The 17,398-nt window shown below is 40.6% G+C and overlaps 1 protein-coding gene across 1 annotated transcript; it reads left to right on the top strand.

Moving 5' to 3' along the window:
• The first annotated feature begins 6,520 nt into the window (after nucleotides 1-6,520).
• LOC136678847 (uncharacterized) lies at nucleotides 6,521-11,249 on the top strand. Its single transcript, XM_066657012.1, has 3 exons — nucleotides 6,521-6,902; nucleotides 9,928-10,164; nucleotides 10,888-11,249. Exons 1-3 carry the CDS (start codon nucleotides 6,521-6,523, stop codon nucleotides 11,247-11,249), a joined length of 981 nt encoding a protein of 326 aa, XP_066513109.1.
• The last annotated feature ends 6,149 nt before the right edge of the window (nucleotides 11,250-17,398 follow it).

Genomic DNA, 17,398 nt, shown 5'->3' with positions numbered 1-17,398 from the left:
GAATCGTGATTAAAACTTTAATTCACATCACTTGATTAGTTAGTAGACAGTCACCTGAGAATAACATTAATAACATATTGCATAATACATGCTTAGAATCAGCAGAAACATATGCATCCAAGATAATTCTCTTTTGAGATAGGGAAAAATGTTTAGGGTGGCATATGATTTCGCAAATGTCCACTTGGGGGCACTGTTGGTCCATGCTGTTTGTCTGGTTTGAACTCGGGATGAGAGAGGTCACCATTAGGCAGTCCTGGGCCATCTGCCGATTTTGCAATAAGATAAGCATTCGACAGTCCAACGCTGGAGGGTAATAAATGCTGGGGGTTCCGGGGTTCTTTAATCCAGGTCTCCAAGGTTCTGATTGACCTTTTAGGCTTAATGAAGTCACAAAATTGGGAAACCTCTTAGTGTCATATGAATCCTTTTTGTGAGCATCTCCCGGTCACTGAAGAAGGGGGGTTTATAGTTTTATAGCTAGGTCTGTGTGTGGCTGCTAGCACACACACATTCTGTGGAATATGAGGTCTTGATGAAAGTCAAAGTTTGAATCCTAGCATTTTTTTTCATTTCTTGATCTGGATCCATCCTCCACTACAGTAGATAGAGGCTGGTGCTGATGGAGTTATTTCTAAAGGCTCAGATATCTATTATCCAATGCTAAACTGAACAGAGCATCCCCTGCCCAGTTCTAAGATTGGTCCATGTTCACAGAGTCTTTTCAGAATAATGAGCCAGAGTCAGAGCTCTTCTGGTCCTTCCGCTGATCCTAGACAGCGAGTCTTTTCAGCGAATCTCTGCTAAAGTCGACTCCGTTCAGCAACTCAACTCTCTACCTTTCGTTTTCTTAAGTGACACTTTTTTTTAAGCGACTCAAACTTCTACCTTGTACAACTGGTTTTCTAGTCAGCGCCATTATGCCCACTTGAGAGGTAGCCGTTCTCTGATTGACTACTGGGCTTGGGAAATACACGTGACCATCTCAAATTCCCCAGAGATAAAATGTTTAACTCTGCTTAGGTGGATAAACCATTCTTCAGTTAATACCTCAGATAACAGGATATCACATGATTAAGCAATAATATTTTGCATAATGCATAACTGCATTGAGAAAGACGTATGTGTCCAAGATAACTCTTTTGGGACAGAGATGAAACGAGAGAGAGAGAGAGAGAGAGAGAGAGAGAGAGAGAGAGAGAGAATGGGGTGCTTTTGGTGACATATGATTTCCCACACATCCACTTGGAGGCACTGTTGGTCTAAGCTGTTCCGGCTGGATTGAACTATGATTTTGGAGGTAAAGTTAGCCTTGGGACCATGTGCCGATCTCTGATAAGATTAAGTCTGAAAAATGTTCTTTTAGAAGAGTTTTGAGTTCAGTCAGGTGATAGGTTTAGTGTTCACGCCCCAGGATTCATTAACTGATTTAAGAGTTATCTTTTGGTCTAATGATGGCCATAAGTTTCCAACTGACCACTTAGAGTAGGTATGGACATTTTGTGAGCATCCCAGGGTCAATCAGGAAAAGGGTTTGCTTGACCTTCTGGCCTTCACACATACTGTGTGTGTGTGTGTGGGGGGGGGGGGTCATTTTCCTCACAGCTCAAGCTTATAGAATGTAGAATTCTTCTTTGATCTTAAGAATGGAAAGTCAGAGGCTAAATCTTAAAATTTCTCCATCCTTTGATCTGGATAATCCATAGTCTTAAAGTTCAGCATACCTTGGCCTTCCTCCACTACACTGTTTTGTATAAAATCAATCATTTTGATCAATATAAAACCTGTTCTTTCTTAATTAGTTCTTTAATAAATCGAGACAATTGAGACAATTAAATTGAGACAATTAAAATGTGTATTTATATTTTTTATGTAGCTGTAATAGTGGTCAAACTTTTCTGAGGTAAGATAACAGTTACTTAATTAATATTAATTTATTTAATTCATGATTAAATGCATCAATAACTGGGAAAGCAACGAAAAACTAATTGGACACTGAAGGACAAGGAGCTACTGGAGTCCTAACAGCACCCCCTTATGGTGACTCTACATCCTGCTAAACACGAGTTAGTGAGTGAATGCGATTCAATGGGTGTATGAAAATGTTTGAGTGACAGCTGAAAAAGCATTTTTATAAAGCACAACATTTGAGTTGGTCAAAGGTTCTTCCTCCAGCAGAACTTAACATGCTGCTGATTGGCTGAGGGCAGTGGACTGAGTCGGGTGTTTCTCCTCACTTTACTTTATAAATAAATAGTGTTTAAGTAGATTCTTCATGAATGGTTTAATGGTTATTTCCCTCTATGTCTTTAGTATTTTGCTCAGTTACAATTAAACTAACATTTACAATTATTTACATACAACTAAATGCTATTATTAGCTAAATGCTAATAATAAGTATTCACAGATGACTAATAAATACCACTCATTCAACTTCGTCTTTGCGCTCTCACACACACTCGGGTCCAGTGCTGTGATTGGAAAGACTCAGACAAGGGGGCGGGGCCATTCTAAAACCTCTGCACGTCAGAAGCAGAGCAGAATCAGAACGACTCATTTTATCTCGTGCTTTCTGAATTAAGAAAATTGTCAGTGGTCTTGTTTCACAGTGTGTGGGTTGGTGGCCTCCAGATCCTCATATAAACGTGAACATGCACTGAACAAGGGATTTGTTCTTTTTTTTTTTAAATAAAATTTTAACCAGGCCCTCTTTGTTTTGACTGTGACTCACAGTAACACATGCAAAACAAGTGTGTTTTCCTCTGAACCTCCAGATCACAGTATTGCATTGTATAAGAGAAGCCAAACCTGTTTTACAGCTGAGATACAAAGACTTAGTGATGACAGAGAACTCTATTAGAGGTCTGATATTACCATAAACATTATCTTTTAATATTATTAATAAACAACTGTTATATTTTTTTCTGTTGAATCTATGATGATTTAGACTACTTCTTGATATCTGAGGTTTCATCTGTGAGGATTTGATGGCAGCTGCCAGCTCATGAGTGAAGGGTATGAACTGCTGTAAGATTAGATCTGCTGCCCCCACCTCACCCATCGCTCCAGAGAACACAGTTCCACTGTTCCTCAGGTAAATGCAGGGCTGGGTGCTGGTTGGACACCGGTGTAGTGTCTGAATTCAGATCAGTGTCTAAAACTTTTGGACACAGTGAGTAGCGTGAGGACAGGGACAGGCAGCTCATGCAAAATGAGATCTGTGGAAGAGGACTGTTGTTGTTGATGTTGACATCATGGACAATGTGATAGAAGATAGGTGTGGTAGATGATGGAGATAAGAGGATTTGAATTGTAAAGAGATGTACTGAGAGGACAGTGAGAGACAGGGTCAGTCGGCACAGAGAAGCAGAGTGAGGCGGACATAGAGGAGTGTGATTTAACCAGATCCTTAAAACCCACAAACACACAGCAGCTGAAACGAACCAGTGAAGAGAAGACAGAACAGAACCAACACCGAGGTAGGATTCATGTTTCATTAACATTAACTCAGAGCTAAAGAAGCTGCTCCAGTCTTCTGCTGGGGTTAGTTTTCATAGTGGACACTGGATAAAGAGAAAGTTCTACATAGTGACCCAGTTACTGTGAGGTACACACTCCAAAAGAACTGGAGAATCACTCTGAGGAACATCACTGAACTACACTGAGAACCTAAGCAGGTTCTAGATAATACCTGAGTAATTATAATGTATGATCACTAAGGTCCAATGGAGTTGTGTTTGTTATTATAGCAATAGTCTGGTTCAATTATAGAAATTACATTTAAATATTCTCCCGTTTAATGAAACAAAATCCACTGAAACATATCTTTGGATTCTGTGGGTTAACGTCCCTCAATTACTCTGAGATGATAAAGACGTTCTAGATATTTTCTGAAGAAGTGTGGAATATAGAAGTTCTACTGAGACCAAGACGAGTCCAGAACCAGAGAAACATGTCTTCAACCTAAGATCAGAGTAACTCCTCATTCCGATACTGGAGGTCTGGACCAGATAATTATGGTAAAAATGGACAGCAGCAGTGTGCCGTAGTGACTGAGGACGGTCAGTGGACTAATCTGACCTGTGATGAGGAGCTCCCCTTTGTCTGTCAAGAGAGTGAGTCATGATTCAACATTGAGCTGGTTAATTATGATATACACTTAATTAACAATTTTAAACTCATTAATTGCTGTCTGTTGTTTCTCACTGACCTCTGTCCTGTTGTCTCCAGATAAACTGCTGTGGTTGAATCTGGCTCTGACCTGGAGAGATGCTCTGAGATACTGCAGGGAGCACCATGTGGACCTGGTCTCAGTTCACTCTGAGGAGGTCCTTTCCTGGGTGATGGAGGTGTCTCAGAGAGCCTCCACGGATCACGTTTGGCTGGGGCTACGTCACACCTGCAGACAGGGCTTCTGGTTCTGGGTCAGTGGGTTCTCCATCTGCTACCAGAACTGGGCTCCAGGGAATGGGACCGGGGGAGAAGACTGTGGTTCTGGAGAGAGATCTGGAGCGGTGGAATCGAGTGGAGGACAGCAGTGGGTCAGTCTTCCTGAGACCCAGACACTGAACTTCATCTGCACCAACTACTGAGGTCAGTCAGTCTTTGGTTGGTTGGGTTTTATTGGAAAGTTGCAGCACCATTGCTGACCCTCATTGTTCTCTTTCCTCTTTTCAGAAACGAAGACTGAAGCCAGGTTGTGTTCCCTGTTCAGGAGCCAGAGTCAGAAGATCCTCAGATTCACTGGTTTAGTTTGCTCTCCTGTTTAATTCATGGGTTTAATGAGTGGTGAAGTATATTTATATTTCCATTATAATCTCAGACTCAGTCGCTGTGTCAGCTTTTCTTCTTCCTGAACTTTCTGTGGACATCAGTCATGAAACAAGCCCAGACCAATGAGTTTGTTGAATGGACACAGATTGATTTTAAAACAACTTTCAATATTTTGTGATCTCAAAACTTTCATGATGAATAACAGAGTGTACTCCTGCTCTAGACCCAGGGGTTTCTACATTTTAAACATGCACCACACCCCTCAGTGTGTCTACTTTAATCCTGCACCTCCTCAGGCAGTGACCCACTGTCACTACTGTGATGCATTCTTCAGCACAAACTATGATGGCGTCTGTGGGTGAGTTAAGATAAAGAAGCTCCAGAAAGAGCTCAGAGCTTTCATTTATGCTCATTTACAGCGTGTTACATTTTCCTCGATTGTGGGGCGAGTGAAAGAATAGTGAATCAGATTGGTGTGTTTGTTTTTACATTAAAATGTGTTCAGTGTAACAAGAGGTGTATAAGCTACATTTAAATGCAGGGAAAAACTTTTAAAATGCTATTAAACATCAAAAGGTAAATTTGTCATTGTTTATGATGAACCTGAACAGAATGGATTGTGATCAAACTAAAGTTTAGAGTTTAAGTCTTTTATTATTAACATTGTTTTTTAATATCTATTTTTATTGTCTTTTGGAAATCTGTATCCTGTTTTTTTTCTTAAATAAATAACATATAATATTTGAAATTGAATGGTGTTTTGATTGTAATTTATCTCTTTAACTTGTTTTCATTAAAATAAATAATTCACCTATAACAACTGAAGCTGAAGAAAGAGTCCTATCGAGCCTGGTTGGCTCAGGGGACTCCGAAGGCAGCTAACAGGTACCGAGGAGTCAAGCGGCTCATGGCTTCGGCTGTTGCTGACCCAAACACTTGGGTGTGGGAGGAGTTCGGTGAGAACATGGAAAATGATTTTCGGTTGGCTCCAAGAAGTTTCTGGCAAACCATCAGGCGACTCAGGAGAAGAAAGCGGCTTTCCACCAACACTGTATATGGTGGGGGTGGAGAACTGTTGACTTCGACTGGGGACATCATTAGGCGGTGGAAGGAATACTTTGAGGATCTTCTCAAACCCACCAGCACGTCTTCCGCAGAGGAAGTAGAGTTTGGGGACCCCGGGGAGGGCTCTTCTATCACTGGGGCTGAGGTGGCCGAGGTGGTAGGAAAACTTCTTGGCGGGGGTGGATGAAGTTCGCCCCGGGCTCCTCAAGGCTCTGGATGTTATGGGGCTGTCCTGGCTGACATGTCTGTGCAACATTGTGTGGACATCGGGGGCAGTGCCTCTGGATTGGCAGACTAGGGTGGTGGTTCCTCTTTTTAAGAAGGGGGATCGGAGGGTGTGTTCCAACTATAGGGGATCACATTCCTCAGCCTCCCCGGTAAGGTCTATGAGGGGTTACTGGAGAAGAGAGTCTGTCTGATAGTTGAACCTCCGATCCAGGAGGAACAATGTGGATTCCGCCCCGGTTGTGGAACACAGGACCAGCTCTTTACCCTCACTAGGATCCTGGAGGATGCGTGTGATTTTGTTCGACCAGTCTACATGTGTTTTGTGGATCTGGAGAAGGCATTCGACCATGTCCCTCGGGCTACTCTGTGGGGTGTGCTCAGGGAGTATGGGGTACTGGGCTCTTTTCCATGAGCCATCCAGTCCCTGTATAAACAGAGCAGGAGTCTGGTTCGTATGGCTGGCAGTAAGTCCGACTGGTTTCAAGTCGGAGTTGGACTCCATCAGGGCTGCCTGTTGTCCCCGGTTCTGTTCATAATTTTTATGGACAGAATTTATCGGTGTAGCCAAGTGGCGGAAGGTGTCCGGTTTGGTGGTCTCAGGATTCCATGTCTGGTTTTTGCGGATGATGTGGTCTTTTTGGCTTCATCAAGCCGGGACCTCCAGCTCTTGCTGGACCAGTTTGCAGCCGAGTGTGAAGCGGTAGGGATGAGGATCAGCACCTCCAAGTCCGAGTCCATGGTACTCAGTCGGAAAAGGGTGGAGTGCTCTCTCCAGGTAGGAAGTGAGACCCTGCCTCAAGTGGAGGAGTTTAAATACCTTGGGGTCTTGTTCACAAGTGAGGGAAAGATGGAGCGGGAGATTCACAGGCGGACTGGTGAAGCGTCAGCAGTAATGCGGGCTCTGTACCGGTCCGTTGTGGTGAAGAGAGAGCTGAGCAGAAAAGCAAAGCTCTCGATTTACCGTTCAATCTATGTCCCAACCCTCACCTATGGTCACAAGCTTTGGGTAGTGACTGCAAGAATGAGATCACGGGTACAAGTGGCTGAAATGAGCTTTCTCTGCTGGGTGTTGATCTTGAACAAGTGGTCCACTCTCATGGGTTGTCTCGAGAAGGGTCTAAGAGTCTCAAACACAAGGGCAACATTATAGTAACAAGAGTTTCAGCAAATGGTAGATTATTAAAATCCAGTCTCTGAAGTCACACCCTACACCTGTTAATTACAGAGGAATCTTAGGAAACTTAGGCACTGAGCGTGAAATCAAAAGATTCACCCACATTGATTTACAACATTCATTTCCATTCATCCATTCACCCATCTCCAGACATAGTTGGCTTTGATCTGGTGGTAACTGCCTCATGTTCATGAGGTGGTCTCAGCCTGCTCCAGAGACTCCCATTCTACCAATCACTGCTCTTTTATAAAAAGCAATGGGTGAATCTTAAAGAAGCAGAGGTCACTAACTATAAAAGCTGTCCTTACCTTTGGACATTGTGGACATTTGGACATTTATTTAGTTCTGCTGGACATAACCAGGTGGTCACTACTGTGTCTGCACTGGTAAATGAACATATGCAAATGATCTTAGAGCAGAGCAGCTGCTGACAACATGAAGGTCTAATTTTCATAAACTACTTCCTCTGCTTTCACTGAGTAACACACATTAGAGTTCATTACAACACAAGCATCCAATGTTTATCTGGGGAAAATATATATGGTGCCACTTTAAAATAAGACTACACATATAAAGGTTTATCAATGGGATAAAAAACTTGATTACATGGTTATTAATTAGGCTGTAAACACATTGAAATTCAGTAATAATCTTTTATAACACATGGATAGTTAGGGTAAAGGTGATATTGAAATGATATTAATACTAATTATATTACATGTATGTAATATATATTAAAAGTATTAAATGGTTTCATTTATTTAAAAGTTTTATTTTATTACAAATGTAATTTCAATCATTCAGAGACACTTTCCACCATACTTCACTGGGCCTAAACGACACATATAAAGAACGTATGCCATATCATGGCTAATTGCATGACGTCGTGAGGCAAACATATTGAGAATATCAATATATTGACTTTTTTAAAATTGTCGATTTTTTTTAGTTTGTAAAATTGTAAAACTATACGATATCGTACAGCCCTAATTCACTCTTTAAATTTTAGTAACTATTTTTGAATAACTTTGTGTAATGCAAATTACAAATATTCAAGCAAGACATTCATTGGATTGATAGGTGGTACTTTGTCAATAAAGTTACAGAACCACTGGTGTAGATGGATGTGGGTTCAACAGGTCACTGTTAGCCTTTATATCTGTGTGTTATAAAGGATTACTAATGACTTTTATTGTGTTTACAACCCAGTTAATAACCATCAATACAACATTTAAACCATTTATAGACCTTTATAAGATTAGTCTTATTCTAAAGTGCTACCTAAAAAAGTTCAAAATCTAAGACATAAACAGAAATAAAAAAAAAAGCTATATTTTATTTATTGTGCACTAACACTAGTGTTGGAATAGCATTACAACCTCATGAGAATGCACAGTCTCATGGAAAAGCCCTAAGAGGTTCGTTTCATAAACAGTCGGCTGTTGGTGTGGTGAGTGACGTTTATGTAAAGTGTGTTTAGGTGAAACAGACAATCAATTCAGTCCTATATGTGACGTACAGAGGAGGAGTTAGAGAGATCAGAGATAAGAGAGAGAGGATAGAGGGAGATACAGAGTCACAGGGAGAAGAGAAGACGACAGAAGTAGACGCAGAGAGGAGAACAGAACCAACACCGAGGTAGGATTCATGTTTCATTAACATTAACTCAGAGCTAAAGAAGCTGCTCCAGTCTTCTGCTGGGGTTAGTTTTCATAGTGGACACTGGATAAAGAGAAAGTTCTACATAGTGACCCAGTTACTGTGAGGTACACACTCCAAAAGAACTGGAGAATCACTCTGAGGAACATCACTGAACTACACTGAGAACCTAAGCAGCTTCTAGATAATACCTGAGTAATTATAATGTATGGTCACTAAGGTCCAATGGAGTTGTGTTTGTTATTATAGCAATAGTCTGGTTCAATTATAGAAATTACATTTAAATATTCTCCCGTTTAATGGAACAAAATCCACTGAAACATATCTTTGGATTCTGTGGGTTAACGTCCCTCAATTACTCTGAGATGATAAAGACGTTCTAGATATTTTCTGAAGAAGTGTGGAATATAGAAGTTCTACTGAGACCAAGACGAGTCCAGAACCAGAGAAACATGCCTTCAACCTAAAACAGGAAAAATATTTCAACTAACATTACTTTATGTGCATCGTTTATTAACTTTATAACAATCACATTATTTCTCTGTGTGAAATATACATTTACACTTTGATGTTCAGGAAAATGTAAATAAAGACATGTATTTACTTTTAGAAATGGATCTGAAGTGGGTTTCCATCATCTTCCAGTTATCAGGTCAGTGTGTGTGTGTGTGTGTGTGTGTGTGTGTGTGTGTGTGTGTGTGTGTGTGTGTGTGTGAGTGAGGGAATGAATGAGTGAGTGAGTGAATGTCTAAGGGTTAATTGTTGAGACTAAAACTATATGGTACTTTATGCCATTTCTGTTGTATTTGTATCAAATAAAGTATTGATTATTATTTCCACATTAAGAGACACTTAGGTGTTGGTTAATTTCGGCTCCTAGAACATGTTGCTGCCTGGGCATCTACTTGGAGATTAGCCACTAGTTTCTGAACTGATCCAGTGTTAGAACTGGTTCTGAGTTTAACACATCCACCAATAAATATCTGTAAATGATCTCTACAAATCAGTCCTTCTCGTGTTCTCCACAGCTGTGTGTGGGGTATCTGCATACACTTCGTATCGGTACATTTTTGTGAATGAGAATAAAAACTGGACTGAAGCTCAGAGCTACTGCAGACAGAACTACACTGATCTGGCCACCATCAACAACATGGAGGAGATGAAGAACCTGAACACGACTCTCAAAGATAAAACTACCAGCTCAGTGTGGATCGGTCTAAACAGAGGGAACACTGGGAGATGGCTGTGGTCTCTGGCTGATGGAGGTCTCTACAGTGAGGGAGAGGAGTACAGGAACTGGGACAATGGACAACCAAACAACCATGAAGGGAAAGAGTACTGTGTCACAATGAGGAAAAATCTTGGAAAATGGAATGATGACAGATGTAATAAACCATACCCTTTTGTGTGTTATGACGGTAAGAACTCCCAGATTCAGATTATTGTAAATAATAATTCTCACTTCATGAAATGGATCTGGAAAATTGTAAATTCTGACTGAATTAATGTTTCAGAAAAGAACAGCACTCACAGATATATATTTCTGAATGAGGCAATGACCTGGCATGATGCTCAGAGCTACTGCAGAGAACACTACACAGATCTGGTCACTGTGAGGAACCAGACGGAGAACCAGGAGATCTGGGGTTTATCACAGTCATCTCATTACAATGATGGTGTCTGGATCGGTCTGTTCTACGACTCCTGGCAGTGGTCAGATCAGAGTAACTCCTCATTCCGATACTGGAGGTCTGGACCAAATAATTATGTTAATAATGGACAACAGCAGTGTGCCATAGTGACCGAGGACGGTCAGTGGACTAATCTGACCTGTGACAACAAGCTCCCCTTTGTCTGCCGAGAGAGTGAGTCATGATTCACTGATTCAACAATGAGATGATGAATTATAAATTACACTTAATTAACAATTTTAAACTCATTAAATGCTGTCTGTTGTTTCTCACTGACCTCTGTCCTGTTGTCTCCAGATAAACTTGTGCTGGTGAATTTGACTCTGACCTGGACAGATGCTCTGAGATACTGCAAGGAGAACCACACCGACTTAGTGTCAGTTCACTCTAAGGAGGTCCAATTCTGGGTGATGGAGGTGGCTCAGAAAGCCTCCACTGATCACGTTTGGTTGGGGATACGTCACTCCTCCATCTTCGAAATCTGGTTCTGGATTAATGGAGAGTCCATCTGCTACCAGAACTGGGCTCCAGGGAACGGGACCGGGGGAGAAGACTGTGGTTCTGTAGAGAGATGTGGAGCGGTGGAATCATGTGGAAGACAGCAGTGGGCCAGTCTTCCTGAGACCCAGCAGCTCAACTTCATCTGCACCAACTACTGAGGTCAGTCAGTCTTTGGTTGGTTGGTTTTTATTGGAAAACTGCAGCACCATTGCTGACCCTCATTGTTCTCTTTCCTCTTTTCAGAAACGAAGACTGAAGCCAGGTTGTGTTCCCTGTTCAGGAGCCAGAGTCAGAAGATCCTCAGATTCACTGGTTTAGTTTGCTCTCCTGTTTAATTCATGGGTTTAGTGGGTGGTGAAGTATATTTATATTTCCATTATAATCTCAGACTCAGTCGCTGTGTCAGCTTTTCTTCTTCCTGAACTTTCTGTGGACATCAGTCATGAAACAAGCCGAACGAGTTTGTTGAATGGACACAGATTGATTTTAAAATAAGTTCCAATATTTTGTGATCTCAAAATTTTCATGATGAATAACAGAGTGTACTCCTGCTCCAGACCAAGGGGTTTCTACCTTTTAAACATGCACCACACCCCTCAGTGTGTCTACTTTAATGCTGCACCTCCTCTGACCCACTGTCACTGCTGTGATGCATTCTTCGGCTCGAATCATGATGGCGTTTGTGGGTGAGTCGAGATAAAGGAGCTCCAGAAAGAGCTCAGGGCCTCAAATAAAGTGTTATCATATAATGGAGCATGACACAGTCATTTACAGCGTTTTACATTTTCCTCGATTGTGGGGCTGTCAGGGACGAGGGACGGACTGATGGAGCGGACGCATTCGCTAAAGCACAGATAACGTTTAATTTACAAAAGAACAACAAACCGAGAGCTTAACATAACAAGATGACTAACAGATAGCTAACAGAGGCATGGACAAAGGAACCAAACGAACAGAAGAGGAGTAAAGACAAACTAGAGATACGGACAGACTGGAAGACAAACTAGAGATACGGACAGACTGGATAACACAACTGACTAAACACGATACAGAGAACATGAGAACAATAGAACAATGACCAACAAACAGGAAGTGCAGGAAAGGGACTTAAATACAAGACACTGACGAGACGCACCTGAGACAGATAACGAGGAGGACGGGTTAACAGATGACACGGACGAGGAGGCGGAACAGAGGCGGGACGAGGGCGGAGACAAAGACATAAACAAAACATAGCCATGTGCTAAAAGCACATGGCCGGGGACAACAGACATGACAGGACGAAAGCGTGACAGGGGCGAGTGAAAGAACAGCGAATCAGATTGGTGTGTGTTTGTTTTTACTTTAAAATGTGTTCAGTGCAACACGAGGTGCATTAGCTACATTTAAATAAAGGGAAAACCTTTTAAAACGTTATTGAACATCAAAAAGTAAATTTGCTATTGTTTATGTTGAACTTGAAAAGAATGGATTTTCCTGAGTAATATCTAATGGATCTAAAGGATAATGAAACAGTCCGTGTGTAAACAAACTTTAAAATATCTGTGATTGTGATCAAACTAAAGTTTGATGCTGGAAGCAAGAGTCTATTAACATTGTTTTTTCTTATATATCTATTTTTATGTTTACTTTTGTTTAATATGTTTAGTATGTTTACTTTTGGAAATCTGCACATTTTTTTGAATAAATAACATATTCTATGTGAAATTTGTAGTGTATGTTGTGTATACACTGTAGTGTTTCTATATAAATATATATATAAACTCGTTCTGATTAATGACATTTTGACTAATGATAATAACTGTTATTTTTATGATTGACTTAATTGACAAAAACATTAACAAGTAGTTAGAGAGTGAATACTGTCATCGCTACGTGAGTTCTTCAGGATTTTCAGACTTTTAATGAACAGACTCCACACACTGTTATTTCAAATAATGGAAATATTTTATTAAGAGAAAAGAGAATATTTACTAAACATAGCACAATCCTAGAAATTCTCACTAGATCAACTCAGGTCAAACCGGTTCGAATTTAAAGATAGGCTAGGCGATATGACTTGATTAAGGTGTTGCTAAATGAGATTTAATTAATGTATAAATTTATCAAGAGACTTAATTAGGCATCAGCTTCTGAAAAGTGAGTACATTTTGCTTGCTTACTCTTTTTGCCTTTTATCACCGAGCCGTCGGGTCCCACAGATTCAATCTCCGTTCTCCGGGTCTTTGCTTCTTGTCCTCCCCGTGTCACTGAAGGTAGGCTCGCTAGGAAGGGGATTCCTTCCAGGGTGAGTCAGACACTTTTGGCCATAGAAGGTGTGACGTCAGTCGGGGGATTCCCTTTACGGAGAACTGCTGGCCTGGCTGGATTGTCCCCGGAGTGAGGGGGGCGTCTAAGAGTCGTTCGCTCGTTACTCGAGTCCCCAGAAGTGATGCCCTCAGAAGTCAGAGTATAACGCTAACATATCCACTATCAACTAATCTCAGGGGTGATATTTTATTCTGGCCAAAATAAGTTTCACTTGCTTTGATCAGTCGTGAGATTAAACTTAGATTGGGCAACAAAACATGAAAACAAAAGTAACAGGAATATTACTGAGAGTTACTCGACGTTACGCTGTAGTTTCTGTATCACACTGCTAACTAGCACAAGGCGTCCCTTGGAAGCAGAGTGAGGTCCTTAGAGTCTTTGATGAGTCGTTCCGTCGGCGTAAGGAAGAGGGTCGCACTTGAAGTGAAGAGAGCGCAATGTGAGAAGGTCGCTGGAGAGCGGAAGAAGAAGGCGGGGAAGAGCGGAAGCGAAGAGAGAGCGACGTGAGTCGGGCACTCTCTTTTCAGATGTGGCGCGGTCACGGCCATTTGGGAGGTATCCTCCCTTTGATTGGATCCTAGGTCTGAGGCTCACGTGACTTGTTTCACGTTTCAGAGAGGGAAGAGAGTCACGTATACACAAAAATTACTTATACATGCTTGTGGTATAGCACAATGAGTGTCCTGGATTATTAATATCAAACATCTATGTATATATATATATATATATCTTGGGTACTTTACGATTACATTCCACTACAATATTATGCTAGAAGTTAGAAATTAATTTGTTTTCCTAATCAGAGACAGAAACTTTCCTTCATGATTGAAACAGTAATACACATCACTTCATTAGTTGGTAGACATTCACCTGAGGACAACAGAGAGTAACATTCATACATATTGCATAAACATATTTATAAACACTCGATTAAGTCCTTTATGTATTTAGATGGCCGCAGGGTGAAACATGATTTCACAACTGTCCACTTGGGGTCGCTGGTTGTCCATGCTATTCGTCCTGTGCGGATGGGTTTTCCGGAGTTCAGGGCGAGGTCAAGTCTTTGTGCAGAGTCTTTGCACACACGCAGTCTGTGGAATGTAGGGTTCTGTCCCAAGAAATCCTTATTCAGAACTTTTCATTTCTTTATTCGATCCATACTCCACTACATGGCTTACAGTAGTGACTTACGAGGTATTAGTTAAGCTAAACCTAGATGTCGAATTAAATCAAAGATGAAACTATTAGCTATTATAAGGTGCAAAACTATTACTTGTTTTACAGTTGAATTTAGAAACCCACAATTTAGCATCACAAAGTCAGCCTTTTACCTTTGAACCTCCATCAACAAATAATTAGCACCGTGGCAACGCCGGCGCCATGTCCGTCTCGAGCATCTGGTGTTCTGCTTGTACCAGAATACCGCATGTCAATATACCCCGGGGGCGCACGGCAACAACTACGTACAAATGAATACATTATCGTAGGTATGGTCTTTTAGTAGACTGTTTACGTTTCTGACGTGATACCTGGTTGGTTCAACGACTCCTGGCAGTGGTCAGAGTAACTCCTCATTCAGATAATGGAGGTCTGGACCAGATAATTATGGTACTAATCTGCCCTGTGACAACAAGCTCCCCTTTGTCTGTGAGAGTGACTCATGATTCACTGATTTAACAATGAGATGGTGAATTATAAAATACACTTAATTATCAATTTTAAACTCATTAATTGCTGTCTGTCATTTCTCGCTGACCTCTGTCCTGTTCTGTCCAGTTAAACTGGTGCTGGTGAATCAGACTCTGACCTGGTGGGTCGCTCTGAGGTACTGCAGGGAGAACCATAGGGACTTGGTCTCAGTTCACTCTGTGGAGGTCCAATCCTGGGTGATGGAGGTGGTTCAGAAAGCCTCCACTGATCACGTTTGGCTGGGGATACATCACTCCTCCATATTTGATGTCTGGTTCTGGATTAATGGAGAGTCCATCTGCTACCAGAACTGGGCTCCAGGGAATGGGACCGGAGGAGAAGACTGTGGTTCTGGAGAGAGATGTGGAATGGTGGAATCAAGTGGTGGACAGCAGTGGTCAGTCTGCCTGAGACCCAGACACTCAACTTCATCTGCACCAACTACTGTTCCAATACTTTGTGATCTCAAATCTTTCATGAAGAATAACAAAGTGTACTCCTGCTCTAGACCCAGGGGTTTCTACATTTTAAACATGCACCATGTTCCCTCGGTGTGTCTACTTTAATCCTGCACCTCCTCAGGCAGCAACCAACTGTCACTGATGTGATGCATTCTTCAGCACAAACCATGACAGCGTCTGGGGGTGAGTCAAGATACAGAAGCTCCAGAAAGAGCCTCAAATTATTACAACAGGTAAGTAAACAACACAAAACATAAAATGATATATTAGAATATAACTTCTTCCAAACCAGGTAGAAAATAAATATCAACTTAAAATATATATAAACTCTCAATATCTTTCAATAAAAAATATTCAATATGTGACAATTAAATCAACCAATTACAAAAACAATTTAAATTAAATAACAAAACTCTGTGTGTGTGTGTGTGTGTGTGTGTAGTAATGCCCTTTTCTTTTTCTTTTCTCTCAGTCCCAAAAGTGATGGAACTATTTCAGTCCATGGAGTTTGTAAAGGTAAGTGTTCCTCCTACCAGATCAGGGCTCAGCTCAAGAAAACAAAGATCAGTTCAAAGATGTCCACGGAATGTAGACAATCCTCTAGGTAGAGTCTGGGAGGCTCTCCATCAAATGAACTTATCCAACTTGTTCACCATTCAAAAAAACCTGACCTATAATATGGCCATATATATCTCATTAATATAATATCCAAACAATACACAAACAGTAAGTTTAACGAATGTAGTTCTCATAAAACTTAACATTTATAATGAACAATTGCATTTAATCACTATATTTACAACTTTTCTACACAAAAATAAGAATACCACTCCTCATTCAGCATTTACAGGGTTAATTCCTGCAGCACTAGGCGCCAAAACTCACACTCGCGCATGCGCTTATGACACACAGCTTAACTCGCGCCAAAACTTTAATAAAATTTCTGAAAATATAATATATATCCTGTATTATATATAAACTCCTATTAGTTCACAATAATAATATTAACCACATAAGTTGAACATATAACACTGATATTGTCACTATATCTACTCAAAAACACATGAATATACGGAGCTAGCATTAGCATGTACATTATATATTTATACAAATTTAGCATTGCTGCTCACCAGTGCAAAAAGTGTGATAAACTCGTCCTTCTTCGACGAGAAATTTTCCCCTTTGCGTTATCTTGTTCATCGACAAGTTATTAACTACTAAATAAGTATTCACCACTTATTTTAGACTTTTAACTCCTTTTCTATGCTTTACAGCGGTACATGAAGAGAGCTGAGCGCTCAGACACGCACTCACGCGCCTCAGCTAACCACAACTCGATTGGCCGGCTAGATTTATCATCAACCAATAGGAAAATACCAAATAAAATGAATAAAATATTCTTTTTACACTTTGTTATTCCTGTGTTTACTTATAGCGAATTGTTTTATTTGAATTAGCTTAGTATTCAAAATATTTAATAGTGTTTTATTATTAAAATTGAAATATATACTACATTTAATTAACAATTAGCTTATGAATTAAACTATGTTTCTCAGGTTTTATAACCTGGGTTACATGCTATCTTTTCCTCGATTGTGGGGCGAGTGAAAGAACAGCGAATCAGATAAATCAAATAAATTACATTTACTATTTGAAATTTAATAGTGTTTTGACTGTAATTAATTGCTTTAACCACCGCGACCCTGAAATGGAAAAGTGGAATAGAAGATGATGATGATGATGATGAATAGCTTTAACTTGTCTTCATTTGAATCAATAATTCACCTCCATATAGAACAACTGAGTTACGCTAGGAACAACTGACAAAGAAAGGAAAAATGTCACTT

Source organism: Hoplias malabaricus, chromosome 2 (genome assembly GCF_029633855.1).
Source record: "Hoplias malabaricus isolate fHopMal1 chromosome 2, fHopMal1.hap1, whole genome shotgun sequence".
Classification (NCBI taxonomy): Eukaryota; Metazoa; Chordata; class Actinopteri; order Characiformes; family Erythrinidae; genus Hoplias; species Hoplias malabaricus.
Note: the sequence above shows the minus strand (reverse complement) of the source record. Positions and strands in the feature narration are given on the sequence as shown.